The 11,648-nt window shown below is 43.4% G+C and overlaps 1 protein-coding gene across 8 annotated transcripts in view; it reads left to right on the top strand.

Moving 5' to 3' along the window:
- Nucleotides 1-11,648, top strand: part of CIT (citron rho-interacting serine/threonine kinase) — a 193,793-nt gene that overhangs the window by 65,719 nt on the left and 116,426 nt on the right. For all 8 annotated transcript variants that reach the window (XM_017510218.2, XM_017510212.2, XM_017510211.2 and 5 more), the window contains exon 9: nucleotides 7,796-7,979. In XM_017510218.2, the coding sequence (XP_017365707.1) occupies nucleotides 7,796-7,979 (184 nt within the window). The remainder of the gene's footprint in view (nucleotides 1-7,795; nucleotides 7,980-11,648) is intronic.

Below are 11,648 nucleotides of genomic sequence, written 5' to 3'. Positions count from 1 at the left end.
TTTTAGTAGAGATGGGGTTTCACTATGTTGGCCAGGCTGGTCTCGAACTCCAGACCTTACATGATCAGCCTGTCTCTGCCACCCAAAGTGCTGGGATTACAGGTGTGAGCCACCATGCCCAGCCAGATTCTGCTACTTCTTTCTATAACCTGAATGTGGAAAAACTCAAACTGTCTTTCCTCCACTTGCACACCACAACTGTCAACACCGCAGAAGAGTTCTGTGACCAAATGTGTGGGGGCTTTCTCCCCACGACCAAGCAAGCAGTCAGTTCTGCAGTGTACACCACTAGGGGTCCTCCAGTTCAGTTCTGGCGCAATCCCACAGGTGGAGGGCTCAGTCCCACAAGAATGTCCCCTCTTCAGGCATCACTCGCAAGTCCAGGCCTCTGTAACTCTCACTGACTGGCTTCAAATTGGGGTTCTTGCAACCCCCTCTTTGAGTTCAATTGATTGGCTAGAGCTGCTCACAGAACTTTGTAAAACACATGTACCGATTTATTCTAAAGGACATCATAAAGGATAAAGATGAAGAGATGTATAGGGCGAGGTATAGGGGAAGGGTTGCGAGCTTCCACGGCCTCCTGGTCACCCTTCCGGGAACCTCCACGTGTTCAGCTATCCAGAAGCTCTCTGAACCCTGTCCTCTTGGGCCTTTCATGAGACTCCATTGGATAGGCATGATCAACAGCCATATAGAAATGGAATTGCACAAAAAGGCTATGATCTAATCCTAATAGATTGAGTGGGGAATCCCAGCAAGGCCTGTCTGTTCAGATTCTTCTTGGACTCTGAGTGTGGCATTCATTCCTCCAGGTTATGGGGCAGGACTGCTTCTGAAATGGGGTCTTCTGACCTACAATCAGACAAGGTAGGGGAAATTTCATTTTTTTTTTTTTTAAGACAGAGTCTTGCTCTGTGGCCAGGTGCCAGGCTGGGGTGCAGTGGCCTGCTCTTGGCTCATTGCAACCTCCGCCTCCTGGTTTCAAGCAATTCTCCCGCCTCAGCCTCCCAAGTAGCTGGGACCACAGGTGTGTGCTACCACACCCAGCTAATTTTTGTATTTTAGTAGAGACAGGGTTTTACTATGTTGGCCAGGATGGTCTTGATCTCTTGACCTCGTGATCCGTCCGCCTCGGCCTCCCAAAGTGCTGGGATTATAGGTGTGAGCCACCGCGCCTGGACAAGATAGAGGAAATTTCTTTATAGCCAGCTCCAAGACAGAAAGGTTGGGGAGGACGAGAGTGCTGCCTTGGACAGATAAAAGGAGGGCAGGAGGAGGTGAGAGAGAGAGAGAGAGAGAGAAATTCTGTTTTTCAAGGCCTGCTTCTAAAGCCTGAAACACCCCTAAATAACAAAAGATTGTCACAAGGAATATGGGAGTCATGAGCTAGGAACCGTGGATGAAAACCTATATATATCTATCTCATAATATTACAAGCCTGTCTCCTGTTAATCCCGTCCTCTCTGTTTCTGTTATCATTTCCTTAGTGTGGAACTTGTCATGTTGACTATTTTAGACTTGTCTGTTAGAGGTTTCTGGCACCAGCCTCTTCCACCCATCACTATTGAGATGATTGTATGCACCTCAGTACTGACACTAAACCAGCACTCCAAAACTCTGGTTTTATATCTGTCAATCCACCAAGACTTCACTTTCATTTTCTTTCCCACCTCATAATTCACTACGCTCTTTGGCTACTGCTCTGGCTTCTGGGGCTTTTCTAAAGTAGTACTTTTCTCTACTCCAGCTCATGAAGATACCTTTTAACCAGCTCTTGAGATTAAATCCCTTCCGTGACACTTTCCTGCAGGAACTCGCAAAATGTGCCGCATTCCCCATCGGCAAAACTTGCCATCAGTCAGTTTATGTATTCTCTGCTTTTCACACCCATCTCTTGACCTCTAAATAACACAAATATTCTCCTCTTCGCTTATTTCACAGTTCTATCTTCATAACATTGATAAGTATGATCACAGTAGTGCTGCTGATTTTAAGCAACTGGAAGATAGCCAATTTTTTGGTAATTCTCCCTTAAATTTTAACGTAGCGTCTAATTAGTCAATTAACATATTTTAAAGGGGTGAGGGACATCATGGTAAAGAGATGAAGTTGAAAGCGTTTTTGATTGACTATTAGCGCATGCCCACGGTATTCTAGGCATAGTCCTGATTCATTATATAATCACACAATAATTATTTATGTGCCTTCATCCTTTATGACACAGTGCTGGCTGTTATTCATCTCCCACTTCTGCAATCCCTAGTGATGATTAAAAGTCTTAGGAGTTTTACTAGGCTCAGATTTTTTTTTTTTTTTAATATGCCAGTTCTTCATGAATAAATTGGGTACTCTGAAGCATATCATTTCCTGGGTTTCTTGAAGTGGCATGTTGTGTAGAATGGCACATTAGGTCTAAATAATTATCTCCCAGGTAAGGTTCTTGTTATTCATTCATTCCCTTAAAAATCGATATTAAACATTGAGTAAGGACAGCCAGGTATTCTTTGAGGAGTTAGTGGGCTATGTTGGAAACTCAAATGTGGGAATGACGTAACTGGAGCTGAAAGGAGCACATTAGAAGGAGTTCCAAGAGGACAAATCCATTTGGTTCTCCTTTCCTTGTTTTTTTCCAAATATTTTTGAAGATGATAATTTTTTCTCCCAAAAGCTTTTAATGAATGTTAGGATTAAAAAAGAGAGAGAGAATTTATAGAAGAGAATTTAACTACAGCTCCTAAAATAGCTCTTTGTTTCTGCTATCTATCTCATAACTGGAAAAAAAAACACACACACACAAAACCTCAAGAAGTTACTTGTATAGCCTCTGCCACTAAGGAGACTGTGTTCTGTTGTTACCTCAAACAGGCTGATTTAGTAAAAAAAAAAATTTATATATATATGTGGAAAGTTTTTTTCCTATTTTTTTTTAGTGGCTTTTACCAGTGAACAATAGATCTTACTATATGATTTCTTATTTGTTATTAGTGAATGTGGTGGATATGTGGCAGCAGAGGGAGCTGATGATTTCATAATACTGTATCAGAAACGATTAGTGTAGGTACTCATTAACATATTTTTCAGACAGAACAGTGTTGACTTTTAAAACTTCTTCATTTAATTCAAACAAGTACCCTGTTTGTGACCTGTGTCATGTTAGGTGCTCTCTTTACAAGATCCATGTTCTTGCGATTTAATTATGTATTTGCTTAGCAAATATTTACTGTGCACCTACTATGTACCTGGTACTGTGCTGTGTACGGGGGTGCTGTGTGTACTTTCATCAACATATACTCAAGATCGATATGATTTCAGCAAACTAAAAATACCTGTATTAAAGCAAAAAAAAATCACATTTTATGTGATCTTAAAAAAGATCAAAAAAGAGACATTTTATATAAGGTACAAGAAATAGAAGAATTATGTCCCTAAGATATATGTGATCACATACTTGTTAGTTTTTGGACTTGACCAGATTTTATACAGTCCTTGAAAAATGCAGCATCCAGATTTTAAAGTAGTTCTCTAATCTCTCTTTCTGTGCCCCTATTAGATGTATATTGGATCTTTTCATTCTGTCTTTGTCTTCCGACCTTTCATGATTTCCATCTTTTGGCACTGTGTGTTGCATTGTATACAGGTGCTTCTTGAACTGTGGTATGTCTGTGAATCACCTGGGGATCTTGTTAGAATGTAGGTTTTGATTCTGTGGGTATAGGGAAGAGCCTGAGATTCTTAAAGAATTAAATTCTAACCAGCTCCTGAGTGATAGTCATAATACCAGTGTACAGACCACAGCTTAAGTATCAAGGTTCTATGTGATTCCCTCAGACCTAACTGCTAGTTCACTAAGTTTCTCTTCAGCTGTATCTAGTCTGCTATTTAACACATTCAGTGAATTTTTAATCTTAAATTCAAGAACAAGACTTTTTATTTCTGGAAGTTCAGTTTGGTTTCTTTCAAATGCGCCTGGTTCTTTTTCAGTGTCATGTTCTTTTATTAGAAGTTCTTAAAAAAAAAAAAAAGAAGTTCTACTAATTTACTTTGATAATAAAAATGTACTTTATGGCTCATTTTAGATTGTTCTTTTATCTGCAGCTTTTGGAGGGCCAGTTCTCCCATTTCTTGTATCTGCTGTTGCTCCCATAATGTGTAGTGGTTGGGTTTTACTTTTTAATTGCGAATTTATTGCTGGTAGGGATTGGAAGGGGAGGGTGTTGGGGTAGGGGGGAAGAGAAAATCCTGTGTGCCCTGGGTTACAAAAATGCCTCTACAAGTTGTTCTCCACTTGTATCTGCCAGTACTCCAAGGGCTTGGTGATTCTGGACCAGTATTCATGTTAAATTCTTGAATTGTAGCAGTATACTGTAAATGTGGACACTCTTCCTGAGGTTTACTGTTTCTTCCTATTGCTTTATTTCTTTCCCACTGAAGGGCCCTGGACAAGGGTGAACATCCTCATCGTTTTCTGGAGGGCAGAATATTTCCACTTCCCCCGCTTCTTTTTGGCTTCAGGCTGTGGCTTTTTCCTCTGTCTGAATGTGGCCCTAAGAAGCCCGTGTTTTCAAACTTTCCTGTTGTACTTGACTGACTAGGTGTCTAGAGGTTTATATCCCTAGCTTTTAATCTTTGCTGTGAATGTCTCACCTGTTACCAGCTAGTATATTTCACATTGACTTCTCTTTCATTTTTTTATTGTTTTGAGATAGAGTTTCACTCTCGTTCCCCAGGCTGGAGTGCAATGGCGCGATCTTGGCTCATTGCAACCTCTGCCTCATTGCAATTCTACTGCCTCAGCCTCTCAAGTAGCTAGGATTACAGGCATGCACCACTATGCCCTGCTAATTTTTTTGTATTTTTAGTAGAAATGGGATTTCACCATGTTGACCAGCCTGGTCTTGAACTCCTGACCTCTGGTGATCAAACCGCCTCAGCCTCCCAAGGTGTTTGGATTACAGGCGTGAGCCACCATGCCTGGCCTACTTCTTCCTTTTAGCTTGAAGATTATCTGCCCCTTTTTCTAATCTCAACTACATTAAGCTAGCTTTGAGCATGGCAAGAGTTTTATAGATGAATCTTATTTTATAGTACGGGATTTCAAAATTGTAATTATTTCACTGTGGGTGGCTTTTACCCTCTATTAATTATATTTCTCACTCAGAAATGGAATTCTATTTTGGTTTCCTAAAGATAAATTAGTATATAGTGGAAAGGAATTAAAGTTCTGCTAGGAATTAAATGATACGATTAATACAAACATCCACATGGATGTGTCTGTGCCCTGCACAGGAAAGAATATTTAATACAGATTTTGCCGTATCTCACTAGCCTCCAAGAACTGCAAATTCTGTCCTGAACACGCAACTCTTGTGAGCAGTAGCAATAATATCAGGTCATCTCTTTTTTTTTTTTTTTTTTTTTTTTTTTTTTTTTCTTTTTTTTTTTTTTTTTTTTTTTTTTTTTTTTTTTTTGAGATGGAGTCTTGCTCTGTCTCCCAGGCTTGAGTGCAGTGGTGCAATCTTGGCTCACTGCAACCTCTACCTCTGGAGTTCAAGCAATATTCCTGCCTTAGCCTCCCAAGTAGCTGGGATTATAGGCGTGTGCCACCATACCTGGCTAATTTTTGTAGTTTTTTTAGTAGATATGGGGTTTCACCATATTGGTTAGGCTGGTCTCAAACTCCTGACCTCTGGTGATCCACCCGCCTCGGCCTACCAAAGTACTGGGATTACAGGTGTAAGCCACAGCGCCTGGCCACAGGTCATCTTTATGGAGTGATTGCTATATGCTAAGAACTGTGCTAAACACTTCATGTGGATTATTTTATTTAAACCTCCTAATAGTCCATTGAAATAGATATTGCCATGTTGAAACTGAGGTTCAGAGAGGTTAAGTGACTTTCCCAGTGTCACAGAGCTAGTAAGTGGTGGAGCTGGGATTTAAGCTCAGATTCCAGAACAATTGCCATTAACAAATTGCCATTTGCTTCCATGTTAGTATCATTTGCAAATGTCTCTCCATACATTTCCTCAGTCTTTATCTGAGTTTCCTTATTTCAGGATGGAAAATCACTTTTCGATCCTTATGAAATACAATTTCTATTAAAACTTTTTTTTTTTTTTTGCTATTAAAAATGTGCTGGGTAATTGAAATCAGATTGGATTTGAGCCTATGTTGATGGAAGTACACATGGGATGTGAGCTGAAGCGTTCAATCTAATTTTTCTTACCATCAGCTAATTTTTAAAGTATTAAGCAAGTAGATTCTGACACTAACAGGGAAGATTTAAATTCTCTTGAGAGGCTGGAGGTGTTAAATAATTTTCTGGTAGTGTACATTTTACATTTTAAATCTTCCTCCCTCTCCCACCTCAACTCCATGTACCTGAAGCTCTGAGAATGTTCTTTTGTACTTCTCAGGAGCAGCCAGACCTCTGGCACCATCTCCTCTCCCCTCCACATCCCTTCCCTGCTCCAGTTACTTCCCAGTGCCGCTTCGGATGTGTTGTCATCGGGGAACTTTGGAAACAGCCAGATTTTTTAGAGTCTGTAAGCAGAAAACAGACTGCTTGCTGCTCATATCTGGCACCCAGCTTTGTCCAGAAAACGAGGAGTTAAAAAGAAGCCTGGGCTGTGAAGGGCTGTGACAACTGTCCTAGGGGGAGCTCTAGTGAGCCCTGGCGGGCAGTGACTCATGCTGCTCTGTCACTGGGATCGGCACTGGCCCCTGGCACGCAGGCGGCAGCCAGGTGGGGTTACAGCCAGAGCACGCACGCACGGAGCCGGGAGCATGCAGCCTGCACTGCGGGGGATGTGATGCTCGCCTCCCCAACTCGCCTGGCCGGCCCGCCACGGACGCCTCAGCCCGCAACCATGGTAACGCTTCTGGCTGGGGACACCCCCGGGAGCCCACCGCGATGGGCAGCCTCCTGGTGACTGATGGACGAGTGACCACCTCCCTGACCGAGAGCGCTTTGTAGGTCGGCAGGAAGTGGAAAGGATGTAACACGCCCCCAGCCGGGAGTGAAGCCCCAAGGAGGTAGGAACCGCATATGTCCGTCCATCGTGCATTCCCATCGTCGGCGCACAGGGGTGCTGTAGATCACCCGTAGGAACTTTATTTGGCTGGTGCTTCATTATGCTGATTAAACTGCAGTGGATTTGATGGGCATGATTGTGCTGGGGAAGAGGCATAATGAACTTAAAAAAAAAGTGGTTAATAAGATCTCGTAGTCAACTTGACCAGGTATGAACGAAGTAGACTGCAGTGGTATCCTAACAGGAGTTCCAGAACCTCACACATCCCTTTTCCTGGTCCTTCCTCTCATATCTGTTAATCCACGAAATGTCGAAGATCTATATTATTTCAGCGATAAGTGCTAATCATTAATAATTTAGACCTGTCTGGAGGAGGGAATCCATAGGCTTAGGTCATCTAGCATCCTGGCACTAGCTAGCGGCTGCTCTGTAGGAGCCTTCTGGAAACAGCAGGAAGGAGCGGCTTCCCCACGAGTTCCCCAAGTGCTTTCGTTGGCCCAAGTGACCTGTTTGAGTTTGCTCTTCAGTTTACCCCAGGCGGGAAAGCAGCCTGTCTGTGGGTTGGTGGCCATGTTGGCAGAGAAGGGGTTAATCTCTTGTTGCTGTAGGAGCCGAGGTTGCGAGCTAGATTGAAAGCAGGCGCTGCAGTGCCATCGCCAGCGCCGAAGGAGTAAGACGATCTTCTCCCTTCTCCGCAACAGTGTTGAATCCGGCTGAAATTTTTTTCCTCCCCCCCTTTCTTGTTTTTCTTTAACCAGCTCCTCCCCCCTTCGTTCCCACCCTCAAGTCTGACGATGACACCTCCAATTTTGATGAACCAGAGAAGAATTCGTGGGTTTCATCCTCTCCGTGCCAGCTGAGCCCCTCAGGTTTCTCGGGTGAAGAACTGCCGTTTGTGGGGTTTTCGTACAGCAAGGCACTGGGGATTCTTGGTAGATCTGAGTAAGTGAAAATTTGACTTTCTAAGGGACCTGCATTGATGCAAGGCTTTTGGAGCCAAAGGTGGTGGTGGTGGGGTGGTGGGGTGGTGGGGGGGGAGTGCAGCGGGGGGAAGCTGCTAGTCGCCGGCATTGGGAAATCAGTCTACCTGTTAGGGCTTTGCGGGGGTAGCCTGTTCATATTCTCATTTTGCAGTGTGCAAGGTGCCTGTTCCTGTCTGTGGTATCATAATTGTCAATTGGGTACTTTGGGTTAGTTTTTCAATCTTTGGTCTTCTTTAGAGGGGAGACAGTGGGAGATTTCTAGCAGTGCAGATCCCTGGTTAAAGGAGAAATGTGCAGGAGTTAAGATGAGCTGTCCATCTATCTAACCATCTATGTATCTGTCTCTCAAGTGGGTGGATGGGGGTTGCTATCTTGGCTGTATCAAAAGAATCCTAAAAACCTTGTCTCATAAACTAGAGGTTTCCTGATGGGTTTAACTGAGCTGCAAGTGGCTGAACCAGAGCTCTGACAGAGAGATGGTGCTCGGCTCCTCTCCAAGTATGCTGCAAGATCAGGGATCTGGCAGCTGAGCCTCTGAGCTGGTGGAGCGCTGGCGGCCAAAGAAAGCCCCGTTACTGTGAGCCACCAGGAGGGAGTGTGATGTAGCCGAGTCATTGATTCACAGAAACTGGGCTTAGAAGGGGGGAAAAACCCAGGAGACTAGAAAATGGAAATCTAAATATCACTGTAAACCTCTTGACCTGATAGGTCTTTCTCCATTCTCGTAAAAGCTATTGAAAAATGCGTTAACATAGCACTTGGAATTTGAGGGTCCAGGCTTCCAGGAGCCTCCTGGAATTTCTATAAAATGCAGTAGCTTCTGTGGATGTGAGAGGTCAGTATCTTGCCTCTCTCTCTCATGATACAATGACATTCTGTTTTCAGAGGAGTGAGTTCGCCAGGAAGGTCTTGGACTGGTGGTGTTATTCCCCAGCCACCCTTGCTGCTGCACTTTCAGGTTCTCAGAGGGTGATGTTGGGTTAGTTGCTGCCCACTTAGGAGACGAGCAGAATTTGATATGCTTCTTGGCAGCATCTTCCCCTATCTGTTGTATTTGTAGCTTAGATATCGATTTATAGGGATGTTATGTTGGTTCCTGGATGGTGTCTCCCCATGGGTGCTGTTTTGACAGTAACATTCCTGAAAAGATTTCAGACTATTGGGGGGAATTGGGCATTTGATATGAAATAAGGTCATGGACTGTGATTGAATGTGAGAGAGATTTTTATGTTGAAAGATGTTGAAGTGGTCTTTCTTCATCCCCTCCCTGGGGGCTGGGTTTGAAATTCTGGTTGGATTTTGGTAGTGTTATATGTGCCCCTCTGCCTGATTTGCTCCATAACCCTAAAGCAATCTGGATGGTTGGTAGGAGAGGCAGAGAGCTAACTAGCTGTTGAATGTGCCATCAGATGGGTTTGAAATGGCTCAGCAGGATTAGGAGGTTTTGCCATTGGCATCAAAGAGCAGGGCACAAGTGGAAGCCCGATGTGGAAGGCTGCATGGTTAGTGGGCAGCATAACCTTGACACACGCAGCACACTGAAGGTCACACTTCGGACTGGAAGGACATGTGTGGAGAGTTCTAGTTCTGGTTAGCAGTGGGCTGACTGGGTCAAAATGCAAGCTTGCTTAGGGTTAGCCAGTGATCTGAAAGACCAGAGAGGATTCGAGGGAGCTAGATTTAAGGGGCAAAGGCAGAATGATGTGGGAGATCTTAGGCATTGCAATTAATCTGAAGCAGTGTATGATTAATTGCCTATTTTTCAGGAAGACTCGAATGACATCTTTCTGCTTTTCACAGAAATCTCAGTTTAGGGAGCTCTCTGACAGGGGCATTTCAGTATTGAGGCTGAGGCATTCGATAAATATTTGTTGATTTAATTTGCTCATGATCCTTTTCTCCAGAAGTGTTTATGTTGCTTACTGTATTTGAAGATGTGCTGTTTCACCTTTGGTAGTTTAAACTATATCCTTAGAACACAAAATGAGCCGCTGTTCCTGACCCAACAGAATGTTTAGTAAGATTCTTATTTTAAAAAAAGGTCCATGCAAATAAAACTGTGTGTTTCTTATCTGGAAAAAGGCATCAGAGTATTCCTATCGTTGGAGAACTTTAGCGTCTTTTGCTTGGCAATGGGGTTGGAATCAGAAATTTTCTTTCATCTTGCATTTTGTTATGTGATGTTGTTGTTGGACTTGGCTGCTGTGCTGTAGGCAGCCCTGTGGGTGATACCTACAGCCTCATTTTAGAAATTCATCCACCTGTTGAATGTAGATGACCCTGGACATATCAGATTATGATTTATTAGAAATTTAATAAAAGAGAGGCGGTGATGAAACTACTTAGCAGCTCCTGCAGTTGTATTGACAAAATTTGCTTGGAGAGAGGGGGAGACATTCTGGGGGTACCACCTTTGCTGCCAGCAACCCCGTGTTTCTTCCTGAGTTTTTCTTTTTCAGCATCACAGGTTTTTATGTACATACCTTGATTACCTGTGCTGTTACTCATTCTTCACACCACAGAAGAAATTGCAGATGCTGCTGTACCGTGCTAAGTAAATTGACCTCAGATTTGTTACCAGTGCATTGAATGAAATGTTCAGAGGTGGAGCTGAATGAACGAGGAGTTTTCGTGGAGAAATTGGCAGGGAGAATGATTTAAATTCTGTGATCGCTCCTCACTTTTTGGGATCCTTATTTTGGGACCCCAGACTATTTTTAAGCCAGCCATTGAGCGCATCATTATTTTAGGCTTAGCAAGAATCTTGATGACAGCGTTTCAATGGCTGAGGCGTAGTGGGAGTTCCTTGCAGCTTGAGTTGGTGGGAGCAGGAGAGTTTTAGAGAACTAGGTTTGGTTGTCTTTGGGGTGGGATTATGGTGAAGTTAGCCTTGGAGAATGATTATCTGTCTGGTGCCTCTTTTCCTTTTTAACCAACAATAACGCAAACCGAATCTCCAAGCTCCGAATGCCTGGGTGTTCCTCTGAGCCTTTCTTTGCTTGAACTTGACAGTACTAGGGTAGTAATAGGAAACAGCCTGTTAAAGTTTTAAAAATAGGCCGGGCATGATGGCTCATGCCTGTAATCTCAGAGCTTTGGGAGGCTGAGGCGGGTGTATCACAAGTTCAGGAGTTTGAGACCAGCCTGGCCAACACGGTGAAACCCCGTCTCTACTAAAAATATAAAAAATTAGCCAGGTGTGGTGGCAGGCGCCTCTAATCCCAGCTACTTGGGAGGCTGAGGCAGGAGAAAAATTTGAACCCGGGAGGTGGAGGTTGCAGTGAGTGGAGACCATGCCACAGCACTCCAGGCTGGTTAACAGAGCGACGAGACTCCATCTCAAAAAAAAAAAAAAGTTTGAAAAATAAAACAGATCTGAGCTCTCTTCCTTCCCCTGTTAGCAAGGGAGACATTTCTTCAGGTTTTTCCTTCTAGTTGAGGGATTACCTCATTTAAGCTCTTGGTGAAGCCATGCATTTCTGCAACCCGTAAGTATAAACTCTAGAACAGGGGTGTCCAATCTTTTGGCTTCCGTGGACCACATTGGGAGAAAAAGAATTGTCTTGGGCCACACATAAAATACATTAACACTAGTGATAGCTGATGAGCTAAAAAAAAAAAAAAAAAA

Source organism: Cebus imitator, unplaced genomic scaffold, assembly GCF_001604975.1.
Source record: "Cebus imitator isolate Cc_AM_T3 unplaced genomic scaffold, Cebus_imitator-1.0 Scaffold434, whole genome shotgun sequence".
Lineage (NCBI taxonomy): Eukaryota > Metazoa > Chordata > Mammalia > Primates > Cebidae > Cebus > Cebus imitator.
Note: the sequence above shows the minus strand (reverse complement) of the source record. Positions and strands in the feature narration are given on the sequence as shown.